We start from the raw sequence: 22,942 nt of genomic DNA, 5'->3' as shown, positions 1-22,942 counted from the left end.
AGCACCGTTTGAGTGCCGCAATAAAGCTCCACTACAGACTGCTGTTTGGAGAAATTAACTAGAGCAATGTCTTCCTGAGCTTGCTATATAAGGGCTCTTGCTTATATTGTTACATGCATTGACCAGGAACAGTGTTTCAAATGTAGCATATACATCTTTCATAAGCAAGTCACACTACAGCAGTATGAAGACAGGACAGCTTTAATGAAGATCAACATGTCAGAGATCTGGAATGCCCATCTGGCACTTCGTTATTTTATATCTGGAGCCATTGTTTTGAATGTGGCACTGCTCTCATTACCAGATGGTTTGGGAGACACAATGAGAAAGGAAACTGTAGAGACTAAAAAGAGAATGAAATGACATCAGATAGAGAGAGAGAGAGAGAGAGAGAGAGAGAGAGAGAGAGAGAGAGAGAGAGAGAGAGAGAGAGAGAGAGAGAGAGAGAGAGAGAGAGAGAGAGAGAGAGAGAGAGAGAGAGAGAGAGAGAGAGAGAGAGAGAGAGAGAGAGAGAGAGAGAGAGAGAGAGAGAGAGAGAGAGAGAGAGAGAGAGAGAGAGAGAGAGAGAGAGAGAGAGAGAACGCAGATATCTACCCTGCATCCGCAGGTCCTCTCATTAAGAGACAAGAGCAGGGAGGGAAATGAGGAAAACATCTTGCAAAGACAAGATCCCCTGTATACACCTCTCTGTGAAGACCACTTTAAGCAGCATAATTGGCTTGACTAATAAACTCACAGGCGATGACAGCAGGTGATGCCAGAGTAAATCAGAATTGGCCTGTTATAGTTGGTGTAACTGCATTTTTTAGGCTCAATTTACCACACCTAGACTATTAGAGAATGCTGAAGGTACCGGACCTTTGAAAGACAACATCAGACCAAAAAGGTGTTCTGCATTTACTTATGTTATAAGTAAAACGGTGTTCGGTACAGTGAGTCGATCAGTCTGATTTGGTGACTTTCAAATAACTTCTACGTCTACTTTTAACTCATCAAAGTCTTTTATTTACCATTATGCATTTCATATTAATTGAAAAGAAAACATGCCATTGCACTGAAAATAATTAGTTGTTATGTGTTAAGACCCATTTATTTACTGTCTGGCAAGTAGATACACATAAATTAAAAGTGAGAAATGGTTGACATCAAGGGGCACCGCTGCACATTATTAGGAAGCGAGCACTGGGTTGATACTGTATGTACACACTCATTTAAAAACCAGGATATATAACTGTGCGAAGTATAAAGTTTGTAAGCAAACCTTTTAAGGTTTGTGGTGAGCCTCATTAGCCAATAAACAGATGCCTCCAAAGCTCACAAGTTAGATATTGTGTAGTTTATCCGATGAGAAAAGCAGCATCGGGGCTCTCCCTTCTATCGAAAGCTAAACTACATGATACATTTGACTAATGGATGTGTTTTTCAAACTAAAAGTTATCTCCGGTCACGTTGGATGGTGTTGCTGGAGTGTAAACTTCCCCAAATCCAGAAGTAGCAGGACAAGCTGCATATTTGGAAAAATACTAACCGGAACAAATTTAGATTGGAGGCCAACATGCTAATAATTGCTGTTTTATTTTTAGAGGATGAAGACACTCTATAATCAATTCATTACACTTTTACTCTTGTGTATTTGGTTGTGGGAAATCACTAAATCATTAAAAGCTTGACAGACTTGCCGTGCTACGTCAGCTATCAATGGACAGTTTTGTTCTGAGGAATGTCCTTATATATATATATATATATATATATATATATATATATATATATATATATATATATATATATATATATATATATATATATATATATATATGCAGGTTAATAATTTTGGGAGAGTCAGTGAAACAGTAACATGAGAGAAAAGAGGATGGTAATGTTGGTAGAGTCTCTGGGTGACAGATATATAAATGTGAGAGAAAAAAAAGCAGAAAAGTTGAAGCAAACCTTGTTTTAAATCTTACAACAGCAAAAAGCAAAAGCTCACAAATTATCAATGATATCGTTCCATTTTCAACAAATCCAGAGATGCAAAAATCCCGTATGCTTTTGAACAAGAGAATCATTTCTGGGAAGGATCTGGGGAAATCGCCTTAATAGTTTATTTCAAAATTGCTTCTGGATACAATATTGGCCCCAGTATGTACACTCAGCTGAGGACCGTCTTGCCACATTAATTGTGTGCACTATAGCAGCCGTTGGGGAAAATGTACTGGCTAAACGGCATTCATTTTAAGGGGTCACACATTTGTGCAATTTGTCATATTTTCCTATGTTTTCCACTGTATAGGTTGTAACAATGATACAGTAAACAAAAGAGTAAGGATATGAGGCTTGTTTGGTCAACTGTAGAAGAATAAATGTTATCCGTTTGTTCTTTTTCACAGCTAAAAGCTGGAGAGACGGCTGCAGTCATTGCCAGGGAGTTGGCGGAGCAAACTAAGCGTAACCTTCAGGCAGGAGACATCACCTTCACAGTGAAGGCCATGGTTCAGCTGGTGGATCTCCTCGATGTGCAGCTGAGGAACCTCACGCCAGGTGGCAAAGACAGTGCAGCACGAAGCCTGAACAAGGTAGTGAAAGAAGAAATGTGAAAGCTGCCCTTTGTTTATCTTAACTTCTCCTTTGCTATCAGGCTGGTTAAATATGGCTTGCCGGAATGGGGATCCATTGCCCTGATGTAACTCAAAAATGTCAATCTTTAAGTCAGCATTTTAATTCTGACTACAAGACCTCTTTAAATTTGGAGGCCTACCTCCCACAGAACGTCACTCCAGTCTAACCTGAACAGTAATGGTGTCGGATAACATTACATTACATTACATTACATGTCATTTAGCTGACGCTTTTATCCAAAGCGACTTACAATAAGTGCATTAAACCATGAAGGATAAAATGACTTCCGTTTTCCTGTGGTCCTTCAAGTTCAGTGGAAAGCTCCGACATATCTCTTACATGAGTATCATGTATTATGCTATTTATTTAACTTTGATGTAGTTTCAAAGATGTTATTCATATGCCATGCTCGTCAAAAGCACTAACCACGCACCACTTGGTTTTTATTAATGAGACAGGGTGAGGTTTCATTAGGCTGGATCTAAACTGTGGGAGTGCAGGCGTTTGTATTTTTTGCTGAACTTGAATCTAATACATTTACTCCCCAATTCACAGCAGAGCACAGTTAGGGCCACTCAGGTGAAGCGATCTAAAATAATACTTTCTGTCTGCTGATCAGCCAACAGAAAAGCAAACATTAGTGAAATTCTAAATGTCAGTCGTTAATTTGCTGGAGCGGCTTCACTTGTAGAGAAACATGAACACCTGTTCGCAGATAGTTTTTTCTGGAGGTTTTTGGTTTCATTGCTGCAGCAGACACAGATGTTCCCATTGAGATTTTAGTGCCAGTTTTCTCCAATGGAGAGGGGGAGGCAGTAAAGATAGCCAAAAGGCCTCAGAAGGGATTGTGATGAGCGAATCCACATTGAGGGGCAACTAGAGTTTATAATACCTCTCGAAAAAAGGGTTCCTCATAAAACACACCATTCAAGATAGAGGCTGCTGCTCTGGTTGCGTTTGCTTCTGAAGTCTTTAGCTTCTCTTGTAAAGACGCGTAAAGGGCACAAACAAAAGGTCATGAGATTACTTGTGATTTAAATTTTTATGCCCAGCATATATGCGCCGTCCTTTCATTTTGGTGCATCTATGGAGAGAAATCTGTCAATATCTTTCTCTTGATTTCAAAGTCCTTTGCTAGTGAGAGCTCGCAGAACTCTCGCTCGCTGCTCTGGCAGTGGCTGATGTTTACCTCCCTGAGTTCTATCATTTTGACACAATCTGCAAAGAGCTAAGCGAATTAAAGATTTTCCTTTTTGATAGCGAAGCAAAATGCTTTCTGCCAGCAGACAATGAAAGGATTGAGTTGGCAAACGGTGAGATCAGTTTCCTTTTCATGATCAAAGGGTTGCTGGCGAACGGTACGGACAGAAGCGTTTCCAGAAGAGTGGGCTGTGATGTAGAGCAAGAGGCTCCTTTATGGGGAGATGGTACTCTTTGGAGCTAATCTGCATGGGATTTAGCATGGTACTGTTAAACCACATAGTAGCAATGTTGGCTACCTTGCTTGTATCAGAACTCAATTAAAATCATCCACTCTCCATGGAGTGCTGACAGCCTTTCTTTGAGCCTGAGCTTCCTGTCATTTTTCAGGTTTGCTTAATTGTTGTCAGCACTAACTCCCCTTCAACGGTGGCAGACGTTCAAAAGATAAATAGCTCTCCTGAGTTCTCATAGAACTTCTTAAGTGAAAAATAAATGAAACAAAACACCTTGAAATCAGATTGACCAGTGTCAGAGGTATGCTCCCAAATGTATAGTATGTCTCATTTCAGTGCTTTTCTATGGTAGTGTATCATTCATGTACTTTATATACTACTTTGCACACAATTCTTTTCAAAAACAGAGGAAATGTGTTCAAGTGGGATTGTTTGAATTGATGACCTTTTGCTAACTATTTGCATTTCCTTTGGGTTGCAGCTGCAGAAAAGAGAGCGCTCTTGCCGGTTTTATGTTCAGGTATTTTATCCCCCAACCCACTTTCCATTCCATCATTGTGGAAGCTGTACTGTCATTTACATTTGTACCTTGTCATTGAAGTTTGACCTTTTTAAGTGAAAATAACTATATATGTATGTTTACATGTTATTAAATTAAAAGGTCAAATTTCACTGAACTATTTTTAAGTGAACATCAGTAAACCCACATTTAATATGTCATCATTGTACCTTCCTTGCATACAGTATGTCAATATGTTCTCCCACCTCCCCTTATATGTTTGGCTTCAGCATGAGGTTGATAATTTAATTATTTAAAATGCCATTTATCCTTTGTGGGTTTCTTCAGGGTCTCAATCATAAAAAATAAAAAAACACACCCTGAAATCATCAAATTGTCTTTCCCGTGAAATAACCCACATAAGAGGATAGCATCAGTCAAAAATTAGGCTCGCTGAGATGTAATGCACTCTCAGAAAATGCTTAAGAGCCAAAAGAAGTGACCTCATTATACCAGCAACTCAACTTCTAACTACAAAGTCAGCCACCATCATGGCATGTTATGATTCTCCCTGATGCATAATACATGTGTGTCCTAATTTAAGGGGGTGTCTATTGCTTCCCTCAGCTATTTCTCGGGCTACTGAGTTATTTTGTTATCATTGGGGTGACATACTAGCTGTCATCAGTATCATTTCTACCTTGACAAGAGAACTATGGGATACGTTGACATTCCTGTCTGCCATACAGATGGCTCCAATAAACCTGCACATTAAAGGCATATGTTGTTTTGTATGTATGTTCTGCAGTGCTCATGTTCAGCAACATTTATTTTCCTTGATTCCTCTGAGGCATGTCAGAAGGCCCTTTGTTATGTATAGTCATGTGATTGTGCAAATGACACACAACTGGAATGCTTTCATATGGCTGAGCGTGCTCATATGTGCAGATGGGTTTGTGAGTGTGAGACGCTCATAGGATAAGGCTGGTGGTATCCTATTTCTGTACACTCTTTTGGCAACAAATGCCAATTGTCTGTGTAGTTAAATTCTGAAATATGATATTCTTCCCTGACATAGACTCCCAAAGGCAACCTAATTATCAGGGCTTTGTCCATGTTAGCATGCTAACATATGCTAATTGACACGGAATCAACTGCACATATATTAGCGCTAGATTTTATTACCACTCATTCAGAGGTGAGCCATTTCACTAAAACATGAAAATGTCAGCCTCATAGTTATTGGGTTCCAGTCCATGAATATCTGCTAAGTTCATGTCAATCCAATTATCTTTAAGATGTTTCAGTCTGGAATAAAGTGTTGGACTGGCCGAGCAGTATTGCCATACATACAGCAAAGAAAATGACCAACAGATCCAAATTGATTTGCACACATGCACGTGCTTTTACGGCCGCATCTGGGTTCATTTCATGTGTCCATAGTGTGTGTGTGTGTGTATATATATATATATATATATATATATATATATATATATATATATATATATATATATATATATATATATATTGTACATTACCATACATAACTGTACACACTGCTCGGCTGTGCACCTCCCCCTCTCATCCGTTCCCTCGCTGGGTTGACAAACAGTGTGGAGCTTTCACTTGACGAACCGGAATAATGGAGCACCATTTGTGGTCTTAGGTAAACACAGGCATTGACTGCACACGCCTTTGAGGGACTTTCATTGATTAGGTAAATTGGGCAATGTTTTCTCCAACAGGGCCCTGGTGGTTGACATAGATGGGATTAGCAGAGGAATACAAGGTAAATGAGAGGCGCACCTGCCTTTGCTGTCCCTCTGCTCAGAGACGGTGCTGAAAACAGACTTTGACAGTATTGGGAAAATGCAGATTGTGTCAGTGCAGGTGCGGTTGTGGTGAAGGGGGACAAAGCGCAAAATAAAGTGCTGGGCTTGAGGTTGATGTCGAATTGAGATGAGGAGGGATTCTCGGCTTGATTGAGGGCTTTTATCTTGTTTAAGTGGTAAACAAGATGACAAAACAAGAGGACACTGGAATTCACTTGGTACGGCGGTCTTCATCTTGTTCAGATCATCTGGGAGTTTCAATAGAAACAGCTTAATTTGCTGATTCAATTACATATTCACAAAGAGTTCAACCTGCACCAATCTCCCTGCCTCTGTTGATCTTGTGCAGATGAAACAATCATGAATTATGACGACTCCTGAATCTCTCTTGATATTGATTCACCCAAAAGGATTTGGCCTTGATAAAGCTACAAAGCGTACTGTATAGTGATCACCTCCCTATGTTCCGTCGTTCCCCTGGAGGAATGTTTCTCTGTTGTGCCTTTTTGATTTTGAATAAACATGATGAAAATAGCGGCCAGCCTCCTGTGCCTTTCGGTTATAGTAATCGCAGCTTGTTCATAAGCGGTGACATTATGGTCCAATTACCGTGATTAGTTCCATCCATGTTGTAGCTAAAGTCAAACACACAAGCTTTGAATTTATTTTGTTTTAAAGCAGAAGTTTAAATGATGCATCCATAAGCCATTTAGACACATAATATCACAAATGAATATCTTGTGGGAGCCAAGTGATTGTGAATTTTCAGGATAAAGGGAGGATATTGAGTTTCCGGGCCCTCATTATAATGACACCTCTGCATGCAAAGATGACTAGGGGGAGTGTCACAGCGCAGGATGACCTTAGAGCAGGCGAAACGAGGGGAGGCTCCTTGTTCGAGAATGTAACAAGATGATAACATTTCCCTGGTAGTCAATTTGTTAAAAGATGAAGATAACCACATCCTCATAACTGAGACCTCTTCATCTGTCCTGCAGTGCACCGTTCTGCCTGAACAGTCTGTATGAAGCGTTTCTGCTTAAGTGGATCGAGAAGGATTTCTCCAGCACTCAGGATTTCATGTTTATTTGTTACAACCAACGTATGTATAATTTAGCATAAGAAAATCCTTAGGTTTTCATGTTGTTCTTTTTTTCTATTAATACGCATACAGTACAAATATATATTTACCGTAAATCCTCCAATCCCACATAATAACTGAATGTCTGGGTAAAATTTTGAGCAGGGGAAGAATTACCTGCACTCATTACTTCTCATTGCAAATTAATTAGAATTTGAATGCTCATCTTCACAACAAGTCATACTCACCAATATGCTGTGACGCACTTCTCCTGTTCAACAAAACAACTGTTCTCATTCAGTAGTTAATTCCATACCTTCTTTTTCTTAGCGATGTTATGTTACTTCAATAAAAGAACACCGTTTGCACGTTTCAAATTAGAACTGCAATCACACACCATGTTGCATACCAATGTGAGCTTTAATCCAAATTCATCTCAATTAAAAGACGTCATGAAGTCTTTTTCAAGGTAAAACGATGTTCTAGCAGACGAGTGCTGAGTTGTAGACATCGTGACGTCACCCATTGGTTTGTGAAGTACGGTTCTGAAGGCTCGAGTTCTGCATATAATCCGTCCACAGTTTGTTTTTTGTTCGTTGGCGTGACACGAGAGGGTGATGCTTAGTCCAGGACATTTTCAGGAGACGGAAATGTTAGAACTAAATCAAAACACTGAAACACATAGCAACTCAGTAGCAACCTGTCAATCACAAGGTAAACACACCCTAACGCATACCCTGCTTTATTGCCTATTTTACTCTCAATGGGACCATCATTTACTAAATGAATATCATGCTGTGTTGAAGATGACTTGAAACTTGCGATTGAGACCTAACACTCATATTCACATTGTTTCCTGAGTTAATAAAGCAAGTGAGAAGTAGGGCCATGTTCTCATCAACATTTAGACTTATCTTTGTAAACCAATAGAAATAATGCATGTTTACGGCACTTTCACATTAGCATCACATTTTAGATCTGGATGTTGCGGTCGTGCTGACGGAGTTAGTGCTGTGGAAACAACACTTTAAGTCTCAAAGTCTGCCTCTCTCTGCCATTGATACATAATATAAAGGGATGCTACTTGGGACTTGTACAATTGTAAGATTAAACATAACACATAAAACCAAAAACATAAAGGTAATCCCTCAGTAACTCACAAACACAACCACCCACTTACAAGAGGGGGAAGGTTTCATGAAATATTAAACATGAAGCTTGCAGAGATTTTCAAAGAAGGATTTGGCTGGCAGGTCAAATAAAACAGGCAAAAGAAATACAGAAATGATGCAACAGCTTCACCTGCGCCAAGAGACATCTAGTCAGATAGAGGACAGAGAGAACAAGATTGTTTGTGTTGTTTTTCCCCCCATTTTGAGATCTGCCTTCAACGTCAGTGAAAGAAAACAAGTGAGAGGAACCAACTGGTGAACAGGATGGGAGGAGGGAGGAGAATCGAGTGTACACAGAAAGCCAGAAAGGGAAGAGAGGGAGATCAGCCTCAGCCAGAATCAATTTCCCAGACCCAGAGTTCATTTCATCAATCAGCACACAGATAAAAGCACACACACCATAGGCTGGCTTGGACTCCTGCCAAGCGCACGCTAATGTCCACCTCTCCCTTCTTTCCGTTTGCATTGGTATAAATGGCCTGTGCACTGCAGCTTTTCACGCCCAGTCATCATGCTTGTTCCAAGAGGAACATTCCTGCAGTGAGTCCAGTTCAAGATTAGCATGTCCTCATCTACCAGGAACCAGAATATAGTTTTTTGTCTTATTTCTTTCAGCATAGGAATGTCATATATATATAAACAGAGGAAAGATTGGGAGTTTGCTGCAGTAGACTGAGCTGCTCCATTTGACAGATGGAGTGGCAGTGTGCTAATAACAGTAAGGTAGCAGCAAGCCACCATCACGTCTCACCTGCACAGACTGTGATGCTTCGGTGCACATGCCAAGCAAACCGGCAGCTGGCTGTGGCTTCATACTTGCCATGCAGACACGAGATATATAGACATAAGTTTATATCTATCTATATATATATATATATATATATATATATATATATATATATATATATATATATGATGGTTTTCTTGCTGACAGTTGGGTAAGGTGATCGATACCTCTCTCCAGCAGCAACTAGAAATGACCTCTAAAGCTCACCAACTAACACATTACTGACTGATTGTTGAATCCACGTTAAGATACGTAAACAGACTAACTGGCTGCTGGTCTTACCTTCATATTTACCGTACAGACATGAGAGTTATCAAGTATCTCATATAAACTATCTGCAAGAAAGCAAATGAGAGTTTATCTTAAAATGTCAGAGTTTCGCCATCTTTTGTAAAATGTAAAAAGCCCAATGTCCCAGACGGTGTCTTAGGCGATAGCTCCACTGATCTTTGGACAGACAGCTTAACAAAACTCTCAGGGGCACAAAGTAATAACACAGAAGTGCAGTGCTTTCTTCCTCTGCAGCAAAGGCAACGCATAGTTTCCTTTTGTGATCATGAACAAAAAAATACATGTTGTTCTTCTCTATGATATAGTGTGTGTATTGTAGCTCAAGTTAAGATAATTGTCTTATCTGTGAAGCATACTGGTTTCCAACATGGAGACGGTACAGTCTTGATATCAACATCTCTTTCTTTGGTTTGAAGGAGTGAAAACATGACATGCTACACGCATATTAATACCAGTAATGAATAATTTGCACTACAGTGATTTGGTAATCTATTGCATGTCCAAGTGATGCATCGTGAGTGAATGTCAGCTTTATTGCATTTCCTTGGATGATGTTATACATACCTAATGGGCCCATAAGGAAATTGACCTTTACAATATAATGTGTTGATATATAAAGTAGACCCTGCCCTTGGTTGCTTTACTCACTCTTGATTATGGGATTTTGGGTCGGCTGTAGCTCATGGGGAGAGTTGTCGCGTAATCACAAGGTACCCGGTTCGAGCCCCGCTCTCCCCATAGTTGCATGTCAAAGTGTCCTTGAGCAAGGCACTGAACCCCCAGTTGTCCCCCGGGCGCTTCACTGCAGCCCACTGCTCCTTAATAACTAAGGATGGGTCAAATGCAAAGAATTTCCCCACTGGGATCAATAAAGTGTACATTATTACTATTATTATTGGTTATCCATCGTATAATCCCTGCTCATCTCTCTGTCTTTGGGGTGTGCTATCATTCTGCCTTGTTTCTTTTCGTACGTCTCTTCTGCATGCGGAAAAGCGAGACTGCTTCCTCTGCAAGTCCATCAATCCTTTCCCACAATAACCATTATTTCAGTGTTTTAAGAAGTGCTAAAAAAAATAAAAGAATCTTGCAGTGTTGAACAAAAGGGAGAAAAAAATGTCAGTGCCTGAAGAAAAAGAGCTCCTTAATTGAGAGTGAATCAACCTCTGCCTCTGGCAGAATGTCAAAGGGTGTGATTGGAGATTGGCTGCAGATAATGAATAATTACATCAAAGTTGGTAGACAGTCTGTGTGTGTGTGTGTGTGTGTGTGTGTGTGTGTGTGTGTGTGTGTGTGTGTGTGTGTGTGTGTGTGTGTGTGTGTGTGTGTGTGTGTGTGTGTGTGTGTGTGTGTGTGTGTGTGTGTGTGTGTGTGTGTGTGTGTGTGTGTGTGTGGGGGTGGGTGGGTGGGTGGGGGTGGGTGGGTGGGTGGGTGGGTACGTGCAGGCGCCTGCGAGTTTGTCTTGTGTTTTTGTATCCTAGCAGGTGCAGAGGTGTGTGTTCGCTATTGCGTCAGTCTCTCACAGTGTGTGTGCGGTTGTGTCTGGGTGTGGGCGTCTTAATGTGTGCAGGGTATGTTTTGAATGAGGAAAAGCCAGCTGGTGCTGTTTGAAATTATCCTCCAGCGCCAGTGAGTTGAATACAGTCAGTCCTCCGTTTCCTCTTGCTATCACAGTGATTTGAAACAAACGAGCATTTTAACATTAAAAGGTAATCGTGGGGGGCAATTACACATTTGATTGTTGGTAAAGACAGTTTTTGGGGTTTCTTTTCTGTCTTTTGATCAATAATTAATTTGATAGCGTAGAGCACATGATTTCTCTTATCGCCTTTGGCTTTATCCCCGTGCTGATTTTGAGTCATACTAAAACTCTTATTCCTTTTCATAATCCATTGATCAAAAAGGGGATCTAAGCAAAGTTCAGAGAGAAGTCACTTATACTGCATTATGAGCTGTTTGTAGCACTGTATAATGTTATTTATTATTATAATTATAATTATAATTATAAATCACATAGTTATAATACAACATAGTATATTTATAATGTATTACAATGCACTCTAACATGATTAAATAATTCTTGAGTAAGTGGTCAGTGTTTGCTTTAAGTAAACGAAAAATGTGTTTGATCTTTAATTTTTGTATACTTACTACTTACACACTATGATCCTTGCAAATAAAATCTCAGTATTATGATATTTGCTCTCATAAGTCATTATACAATGCTTTATAATACTTTACGATTATTGTTATAAAGCATTATCAGTGCTTATAACTATGATTATATGATGCTGTATAATCGGATGTATTAAGTTCTTTATAATATATTATAGACATAGAAAACCAACATATCTATGAAGTATTGGTTTGAACACCTGCTGTATTGTATTGGCCTAGTAATAACTTTTCTTCCACTTGCAGTCAGGCTCATTTTGCTCGTTAGTGCAGTGATCAAGAATTAAAATGACCAATTAGTATTACATTCGTATAAACTTTTTTTAATGTTTAATAGCTCTTAATTTTTCATCATGTCTTGATAATGTTCTAGTTTCTTCCTTCTTTACTTATTGGCTTTAGCATTGTTGTGAGGAGATTAAAAAGGGCATACTGGTTGTTAGGTGCTCTGTACTTTATATGCAGGAAGGATGTGTGCTGAATAGTTGCAGATTGTTGGTACCAGCAAATACCTTTTCGTGTCTCAATGTGTCTTTGTTTGTGTTGTGTTGTTGTGTATTGGGATCGTCTGCATGGAAGAGCATGAATCACATCAATTAAAGACTCTAGCCTCAAGTCATGTAAGAACTGGACTCCAGTCTTGTAAGCATTGCTTCTGATTCACTTACATGATTAATTATGCTTCTAGTTAGATAAAAGGAACCAATAACAACAGCAATTTAGAGACAACTACAATGTCATTACAGATTCAGGTGTTGCTGCTACCAGTTACAATCCATGTCCAAACGCACAACTTGTACATTATTTTGAAAGAGTGCTCAGTAGAAAGATGATTATAACATTTAAAATGGTGGAAACAAACCCACTTCATGCTTCTTCCTTGCACCATCCCACATAATCATGTTTTTTCTTTTTTAGTCCCGAACTCTCATTTCACTTCCTTCACTCTCACCGTTTACCAAATCAACATGTCAAACATCAGCAGTCCCGGGCCAGCTTGGCTTCTGTTGACTAAATCAATGATTTGGACTCCCCAGGCGATGGTGGAGACGGTCAACAATCTGCTGCAGCCGCAGGCCCAGGCAGCATGGAAGGAGCTGAGCACAGGTGAGCAGCTGCGGGCCGCCACCATGCTGCTGGACACTGTTGAGCAAGGGGCCTTCGTCCTGGCGGATAACCTGCTGAAGACGGACATTGTGCAAGAGAACACTGACAACATCCGTGAGTACAAGCAAAATGTCATTTATTGTCAATTTGTCATTTGTTTTTAGACATATGAGAATACTATGGGTGGAATGTTTTTTTTCACCCATTTATAACAATGTGTGAAAATGGCACACCATGAATTCCTATGAAAGTTGTTAACTGAACACGGAGGCCTACGTTTCTTTTTTTTTATGCTTCCACGTTTTGACCGTTCTGTTCTGGCACCAAAGTCTTTCTCCAGTCCAGCCAGTTGAAAGCGTAGAGACTTCCTCCTGCTCTGGTTGGTTCCTCACACACTTACTGTACATGGCATAGAATAATCTAATAGAATGGCTCTACTATACTTTTCAAATTAAATAGAAGTAAAGGCATAAATTCTGATTAATTTAATTGGTGGAGAGATCTGTATTTCTTTATTTATAGCTATAGAAGCAATGGAAATGCTATGCCAGCAAACAAATTGCACTTTAATTTGGTCTGTCTGCATGAGGAAACCATTTTGGACAGAATTAAGTTAATTTCTTCTCAAGCTGCTGAGAAACAGATGATTGGCTTTGCGTTGTCAGTTATGTTATTTAGAAAATTGGAAGCTAAATTTAAAGAGCTGAATGTTTTTGGTCTTCATGATGTTTCCCAGTAGTCCTTCCCTTATGTGTCTGAAGGGTTTCATTCTGGTCTTGCCATTTGTACGGAGGTTACAAAGTTCACCATTCAGGTATTGATTCAGGGTACGCTCATATTGACAGCTGTGCTCTTGAGGCGGTGGAACAAGTGTGGAGGTCACTGGATTAATTATAAATTTGGCAGGGCTGCTTATGTCTGATGACAGTCAGCTGTAAATGAATAATTATCTCAAATGATTGTACTTTTACTTATGTTAATTATTAGCCATAATGACCCACTAGTCAGATCAGTACTCACTATTCACTGTATAAAGTGAGAACAGCTAATGGAACAACTGTCATCAATATTTTCCCTCGGTGAGCTTTTCAAAACTGGATACATCAGTTGTTCAACGGTAGAAGCTCTTAAATCTGCCGTTTACATTGGGAGCCATTTACAAAGCTCAAAATATAATTTAATTATATAACCTTTTTTGCACAGGGCGGCAAGTAGGGCAAGGGGAATTAAAAACATTTTATTTTATGATGTATCGTCCTCTTCTCAGAAGAAGTGGAGTTTCTTTTCTAAGTTCCTGCTGCCATGGCAACCTAAAAATATAGGTCTACAGACAGGAGAATTAATAAAATGATGTTATTGTATCTGGCACACAATTCATGTGGGTATTAAGGAGATTCTGTGCTCGTTTGGAGAGGGGAATGAGACGATGCCTGCTCAACTGGAGTGAGGTTTTATAGCGCATTGTGGTAGTCTGGTTAATTATGTGCTGGTGACATGTTTACTGGGCCTTATCTCTCTGTTTGCTCGGCTTGTGTTTTTCAGCCAGTTGGCCCCGACTATCCGTCATGCCATGCAGGGTAGTTAAATGACAACAAGAGGGGCCCGTTTAAACATCAGTAATCACTGCAGCAGCTAATTATTGATCTCTCACAATGAATTGCATGTAAAGTGACGGGTTTTGTGTGTGCAGGTTTACTGTAGCTCATTGCACCTGGTTACACATTCTCGATGAGCCGTTTGTTCTGCTTTAAAATTAATCTTCAACAGTAAGAAAGCCTCGTTCCAATTTTAGGTTTAAGCTCATAATGAGATCTATTTTCTTCACTTTCAAAGAAGAAGGATATTTCTTCACCCATTGTGTCTGTGTTTGTGTTTACACGTCACAGTGCATGTGCTCGTCGAGGGCTTTGTCTGCACAAGAGTATGCTTCACTCTCCACATGATAATCTTATGTGCAGATTTCTGCCGATTAGTGTGTTATTTAGACGGGCTTTGAAGGTATAGCCTTTGGGTCCAACAACGACTATGGCATCAAAGGAATTCCCTAAAGCCCATCGTAAGCTCTTTTGCACAACCACACAGGGAAAAGAGAGTTGGAGAGGGAGAAGAAAAATGCTTTCTTTATTCCAAAGGCAGGCTTGGAATCCAAGGAATGGTGAGCTATCTGGAGTATTGTCTTAGCTAAGTTGAATAGGAATGGATCACCAAACCCCCATGGCCTTTGCAAAAGCACCAGAGAATGTTAATACAAAGGGTTTTTTAAAGAAAGTATGGGAAGCCTTGGTATGAGACCAGGATTAAATGTGGCCTCGTTTGTAGCTCTCCGTGGGCACTAACCTTTAGCAAAGACACAGGTGTCATAGTCCACTGACATCAGATCATCAGCTGAATGCCTTATCAGGCTTAACAAAGTTTATATTTCCTACACTTGGATGGAATTGTGTTTGAGATTTTCCACTGCAGACTAATCTGCCAGACGTTTTTTTGTGTTACGCCAGAGATGAGCGAATGCGGTGTCATTGACCGTGACACGTTTGGACTGATGGTGGTCGGAAATCACCCTGTCAAACAGATGAAGGTAGCCAACAGGGAAGTAAATGGTATTCAGACCCAAAACATTCAACTAGAATTGGTCATGACATCACCTTCGTAAAAAAATGAAACATTGCAATAGTTTCAGTCCGAGACAAGAGTAGGTTACACAGTTCCAACACTTTGGACGAGCTCATTTAACTTCCTGCAGTCTCCGCTGGTTATCAGGAAACCTCAATCTGATGACGAGACTTCAGTAAATCATTGACCATTTCATTGGCCAAGAAAAAGCCTTGCAGATAACCTCACGTATTGCCCCAGCACGTCATCTGAATTTACAAATGATCTGCCGCAGCAGTAATGGCCGTTTAGTTATTTACTCCCATAACCTGTATAAGTCCATACTGCTCACCTCATCTTTTGGAATTTGCCATTTGTGCAACTTGTTTTCCATACTTCTGCCTCGCAAGGAATTCAGTGGATTCGTCTCAGTGCTTTGGGAGTTAATTTGACATTTAGGAATGCCCAGACTTTGCGCAAGTCACCAATACTCGAGATTAGAGCCCACTCGACTGCTGTATCAAACGGAATTGTATCATAAAATTATAACTCTGATGGAATTAGCTTTTTTTTCATTTCAGCTCGGCTCCTATCAGCAGCTCATTTTCCTCTGCTGTATGAAGCCGGAGTCTTTGAACCATAAATTAGGAGCTCGCTTCAGACACAACAGCTGTTGAGCTGCCACAGAAGTGAGCTTGTCTTCCGTAGATGGTCTTTATCTCCTTGTATCTCTTGCTCTCTCTGCTCCTCTCGAGAAAAAAAAAAATATTTGTAAAAAGAAATGCCAAAGACAGACTTAAGAGGAAACAATGTCACCTGAACACTTGTTAGTCATTTGATTTGATTGAGGCCTCTCACAAAACACAAACCTCCCCTTTATAGGAAGAGTTTAGAGGGAGGCATTCCTTCAAAACTGCATGAATCAAGAGTGGATGTGTTGCATTTAGTGCTCGTTGGAGATGCTTGGATTAATACAATCAGCTATATAGGAGAATGGCTTTTGGAATCAGTGAAGTGATTAGAAATGTGTTTACCTTTGGCTGCTGTGTTGCCTAATGGCAACGACAACAAAAAAGTCATAAGGAGGTCAGGTTCTCTTCAAAGCATGATCGGTTTTATTGTTCAGTAAGTTTTCCACTTCTGTTAAGGCATTACTGCATTTTGAGGTTTTTAGGTTCATTTGATATGGGACGGGAAAAATTCAAGTTTCACATTAACTGAAAAATAAAAAGATTGTTTACAATCAGTGAATGGTCAACCATATTGCACATAATTTAGACAAATCCTTGAAGGCCTCAGCTTTAATATTGTGCACTGTTGTGCCTGTGCAATATATTGTCTACAGCAGATTGTATGTCTATTATTTCTATTGTGTATCGTACAAATCAAATGTATTGATCAATAACCGCTGATGCTTGGGTTTGTTTCTGTATGTGTGAAGAGCTGGAAGTGGCCAGGATGAGCACAGATGGGAACTTGCCTGATCTGAAGTTCCCACAAACTGGAGGACAGGGCAACTCTATCCACCTCTCAGCGAACACGCTAAAGCAGCACGGAAGAAATGGTGAGTCGTCAAAACTTTTGAATCTTCTTTTACTGGTCCCCTGTTTTTGGTTTGAAATGCAATCATGCCTTGTGTTATTTAAGTTTGTAATATAACAGAAATGTAATAGACAGAACTTGACTCTGCTAAAACAGAAATACTGTTGTATTATTTGGTGTATAAACTGTAATTAATAAACAAGTTGTTTTTGTGTATCTTGATGTAATATTGTATTGGGGGCTGCAGAGTTTTTTTATAGGAATTTCATTACAGATGCATGTAAATTACTTTCAATTTGCCACCCAAATCCTTTGTCAGGCTGTATATGAAGGACGAGAATTGTTCCAAGACTTCAAACACCACCCTGGCTGTAGACTTAGTTACATTCAAGCACTGCCTCTAAACTGTGAATGAGGCCGTTAGACAAAATACAACGCTATTTCCAGGAGCAATACAGCCTCATTTTTAGACTTTATTATCAACCCATGCAAATCAGAATCGACTCAAACTGCGCCCGGTGCCACTCAGCTGGATGATGTCCAGCCGTGCCCGGGCGCATCGTTAGAGCAGGATGGCGGGTCTTTCCCCCTCATCCAGTGTTATAGCACCTACATTGTTTTCTTTTCATGAGTGAGTGAGCGCAGTCACAGGGGGAGGGAAATTTCTTTCATATCAATGCTGAATATTGAGGCAGCAGGAGTGGTAAGAAGTGTGTGTGTGTGCGTGCGTGTGTGTGTGTGTGTGTGTGTGTGTGTGTTTGCATGCGTGAAAGACATTATGAATAAGAAAGGCAGCAGGACGCAGCTTCCATGTACAGCTACCTCCCATCCTTCTAACTACATGTACCATACAGCCATAAGCTGATGCTATTTACTTCTACTGTGTATCAAGCAGCTAAGTGTGGGTTGTAGCTTATCAAGGGCTTGAAGAAATGGTAAGCAACAGAAGTTAATTATTATAGCTCATTTTCCTAACTAATGGTTTAATAATGGGATGTCCAAATACTTTTGCCCGTATTCTTTACTCCCGTGTCACTGGTGGAAGATTGACTACTCGTCTTCTTGCAGGTGAGATTCGGATAGCGTTCGTGCTGTACAAACACATCGGGGTCTACCTTTCAACGGAGAATGCCAGCATGAAGCTGGGCAGCGAAGCCATGGCTACCAATTACTCTGTCATTGTCAACTCACCGGTGATCACGGCTGCCATCAACAAGGACTTGAACAAAGTCTACCTCTCCGACCCTGTCATTTTTACCATTAGACATCTACAGGTAATCTTCTGTCTTTGAATGTGTCTCTCAGTTGAGATGTGTTTTGTTTTCCCTTTGAAGTGACTGTGTTTGCATTTAATGGGCTTTTTGTCTCTTTCTACTTTACTTTATACAAAAAAACACACTTGCATATTGAATGTGCCTGCTGAATAGAACCCTTTCATCACAATGTTCTCTATCCCTGAAGTGCAAGAAAAATGTAGAAATCCCGTCTCAGACCAAGAGAATTAAGTTAATATGACGTCTTATTCAATGGGAGGTGTGAAAAATTGCTCACAAGGTGACGCTGGAGATCCATGTTGTTGTTTATTAGTTTGAACAAATACCAGCCTGATCTCTTGAACAAATATCAGTCATATTGAGCCTCGCTGGAGGCTGCTTAGTCATTGTGGGGAGTCGCAACTTCTCCCTCTTGACTCCATTATCTTCTCCACTCTCTGCCGCACTCGAAATATCCCTGTTTTGTCTACAAACAGCGCCCTCAGCGATTATCGAGGATGTTGAACAACCATAAGAGAATTGCAGCGAGTCTAATGTGTAGGAGGGACCTGGAAGGAAGAAACAGCGGCAGAAGAAAATGCACTGAGAGATAAAGAGTGAAAGGAGGAGAGCTTATGGATATCAAAATGAAATGGTGGGAAAATGTCAAGGGCCAATGTCAGCGCCGTTATTGCTGTGACTCACCTGCTTTAAGTGTAATTTGTAATTTGGCTCCTAGATTCAGTCATTTTACTGTTCGTCTAATGTTGGGGCACTGGAGCTTTCATACCCTTTTCTTGCTCAGATCAAGTCGTTTCAATAAAACACTGCCCTTTTGGAAAAGTGTGTTTTCTGCACTGCAGCCTCTGTGCCAAAAACACTGGCGTGCACCAAGAGAGCTGCTGCTTGTATTGTCATCGCAAAGAAAGTGACACAGACATACATAATTTACATATAGAGTGCATTTTGTGTACACCAAGGGCTGTACAATTAATCATATAATAATAATAATAATGATTACAAATTTGCGCAATGAATTACATTTGATTGGATGCAATATTGGTGTTCTGCATACAGTGCCAATACAGCGTTCTGGTCCCTATTCTCCGGTAAACCATTAGAGGTGGTGTTAAGATCTCACTTTGAATAACTAAGAAAATGTGCATTTTATTTGGTGTACGCTACACTATATTACACTATTGTTGTATTATTACGGGTTTTATCTCAGCTTGATTTATATTTGGCTCTAAGAATTAAAGACAAATAGATAATTGGAATGATTGTATTATTATGGACTAGGTTAAGTGAATGTCGCTCCTGCATAGAGAACATTGTTGGCATATGAAATTATATACATTATGCTCCCAGACAGAATTAAAGGTTATCCCAGGTCTGTTGAGTTGACTTCAACTTTGTCCTTGAAAATAAACCTAAACTCTCATAACAAGCAGGGGTTCCTGTTTTTAGGCTTCCCACACTTAAGCCCGCTTCTCAACCATGATGTTTTGGATCACTGGTCTTCTGGGATGATGATGTGTCCTCTAGTTATTGTTTTGCTTCCTTGCCTCACCACTTAATGGGACCAATTAAATCCAATAATGGAATAGGGTCATCCTATCTCCTTGCTGTGGAATATGATACGCGGGGTTTGGATGTGTGAAGGGTAAACTCAGTCAGCGGCAAATTTACATTCACCGAGGATAAACCTTATTAGACTAATTACCCTACAGCAAGTGTGAAACTATGAAAAACTACAGCTCCTCATGGTGTTAATAGTAAGACATTAGACTTGTTTAAGCTAGGAAGCTGCGAGTCACCAAGAAAAGGAGTGTGAGTGTACTCTCCTTTTGTCTCCGAAGCTACAAAATAAATTGGGCTCAAGAGGGAAAGGCCGTTGATGTATCTATTTATCAGCAGTTGTGCTTGTGTGCTAAACAACATCACTGCTCGTGGTTGACGTTTATAAAATGGCAAGCGAGTTAGCAGAGATGTGTGCTTGTCGTTAGGGCCGTAGCCCGGCATCGACAGCGTTGGTACCTATTAAACAGTGGGGTAGGCAATTTGCATGCAGTGAAAGTTAAAGAGAAAGGTCAAAAACCACAATAAGACAGGCATGGGGCTGCTTGATGCTGTCTGACAGTAAAACCACCTGCTATTCACTTTAGAATGGATACAGATTGCAGCAGGGGAAAACTATGCTGCTTTGAGTGTTTATTCTGCAAGCAAAGGAAGGTAGAAATGGACAAAGCCATTATGTGATTAACTCCAGACCCCCCTGTTGTACCTAGCGAGGGGACATGTATGCCCAACTGTTATTAATTCCACTGTGTCTGATTTGACTCGTGTTTTTGCCCTCCAACAGCAATCTGAGGAGAACTTCAACCCCAACTGTTCGTTCTGGAGTTATTCCAAGAGAACCATGACTGGTTACTGGTCGACGCAGGACTGCCGCTTGCTCGGCACCAACAGGACACACACCACATGCTCCTGTACCCATCTAACCAATTTTGCTGTCCTCATGGCCCATGTGGATGTCAAGGTAGGCCAATTCTTTTCCTAATTGTACTTCTCAATGGACATATGTATCCACCAAAATGTGCAATTTACCAAATGCATTTGAGAGAAAAAAAATGCTTTGATCCATGATGATTTACCCAGCCAGTCCATTCCAAGTTAATGGGTTGACAAGAAAAGTAAGGTTCAGGCAGCGGCTGTTTGTCGATATATAGTTTTATTTCCCTTGCTTTTTAGTTTACAGGGTAAAATGGAATAAGTGTTTTTTGAACCGTCAAAGCACTTTGTAGACTAAGATTTAAAGTGCCAATACACACACTGTATTCATATAATTGTAAAGAGTGATCCTGTCAGTGTAAAGTGTCTATTGATCACAGCCACCTTAAAGGTCCTGTGAGTGAAGCAGCCCAAATATAAGATTGGCTCCAGTGGGTGGTGTATTTTGTGTACGCAGCTTTTTAAGAGCTACAGCATACAATGCGTGTTTGGTTTTTACACATTGGTTTTATAAGTAATGATTTGTTTTGGCCTTCAAACCTTTTTTGAAAGTCCATGTATGACATCAAAACATACTTCTGTTAATATGTCTTAAACTACCTCTCTTTGAGTGGCCACATTTGGAAGAGAAAGTGTTGGTGTAACCGGATTTGTTTGAATCTTCTTACTGTGTCTCACTTTATGCTTCCATTTAGCTAAATAGCAAATATCTAATCCCTGACAAAAATGGACTTTAAGTTCCCTGAATGTACATTTTAAAAGAATATTCAATTTGCTTTACTACCAGGAATTACTGGAGGTGAGAACACTGAGCGGTATCTATGATAGATACCACAAATTATCAGGAAGGCAGTGAATGAACTTTTTTTTATATGTACTGTACGCATTTTGGAAAGAAAGCTTTTAGATTACCTGCAACTACTGCATGGTACGATCTACAGACTGGCAAAACATAGTAACCCTGAATTAGTGTGAAACGAGTGTTGCTAGTGGTCTTGGCTCGGTGTCTCTTTTAAAAGAGATCTCTGATCTCAATGGGACAGACCTAGTTAAACAAAGACAAAGACTAAATAAAGAAATACAACCTGTTCATTTCTCAAAATAGTTTAGAGCCAAACATAAATATGTTTATGAAGGGATTGAAACCTAACATCAAGATGTATTTTGAGTCCGAGCCTTTCATATCTGCCCCCTTTATTAATGCATGAATGTCTTTTTATTTATTTATTTATGTGAAGACAGAAAAGAGGAGACATTGCAGGACCTTTTTTTGCCTTCAGAGTAAGTGTGAATGTAGATGTTGAGTACTTGAGCTCAATTTATTGGACGGTGCTAATGGAAGTAAAAAAAGAAAGAAAGTAGAAGTGTGTTGAAAAAACATAACGAGTTGGATAAGGGAAGGGAAGGAGGATTGCCGGTCAGGGGAGAAGTTGTGCCGTAGTTCTGATGCTGACAGACGGCTTAATCATTTCTGTCACAGGAAGTCTGAGGACCTTGCTGCTGACAGGGCAGAGCAGTTCTTGGTATCCACTATGGCATCTCTCTCCAGAACCTCTCCTCTCAATCAGTGGGGGGAAAAACACTCTAAAGGCCGTCCCAGTTGGCCCTCATCCACTAAAAGTCATGCACACGATCATACACACAGTCTGAAATTCTGCTGGGAGGTCGGGTGATATGGTTCACTTTTAGCTAGAGAGAGAGAGACTATTTGTCACTCAGCACCGTGACTTTTGGACCCACTAAGTTCTCTGCAGGACTGAAGCCGAGTCTGGAATAGAGAGGGAGCCGCGAAGAATGGGATCCTTCACGCAGTGAAAGCAAAGCAGCAAACAAAAAGGATGCAGTGAAAGGAGTGCTTTCAGTCATGCCAATCCCTAACATTTTTGGGAAGCTTTGCTTGCTTGTTGCACTGCATTCACCAGAGGAAAGTGGACAGTAGTTACACCCCAGCGCTGAGTGACAGCGATTCCCTCCCCCCCCCCCACCTCCTTATGCTTTATCTTTTCCACTTGGATGTTATAAAAGGCCGCTTGTTGGAAGGTGCCACT

General features: G+C 40.2%; 1 protein-coding gene across 1 annotated transcript in view; it reads left to right on the top strand.

Moving 5' to 3' along the window:
- The window catches only part of LOC117748153 (adhesion G protein-coupled receptor L3-like), a 122,186-nt gene that overhangs the window by 66,666 nt on the left and 32,578 nt on the right, over positions 1–22,942 (top strand). The window contains exons 10-15 of the mRNA XM_034557787.1: positions 2,388–2,573; positions 4,534–4,572; positions 12,927–13,110; positions 17,030–17,152; positions 18,199–18,404; positions 20,746–20,922. Coding sequence (XP_034413678.1) covers positions 2,388–2,573; positions 4,534–4,572; positions 12,927–13,110; positions 17,030–17,152; positions 18,199–18,404; positions 20,746–20,922 — 915 coding nt within the window. The remainder of the gene's footprint in view (positions 1–2,387; positions 2,574–4,533; positions 4,573–12,926; positions 13,111–17,029; positions 17,153–18,198; positions 18,405–20,745; positions 20,923–22,942) is intronic.

This window comes from Cyclopterus lumpus, chromosome 18 (assembly GCF_009769545.1).
Source record: "Cyclopterus lumpus isolate fCycLum1 chromosome 18, fCycLum1.pri, whole genome shotgun sequence".
Lineage (NCBI taxonomy): Eukaryota > Metazoa > Chordata > Actinopteri > Perciformes > Cyclopteridae > Cyclopterus > Cyclopterus lumpus.
This window is presented reverse-complemented; position numbering and strand designations above follow the sequence as displayed.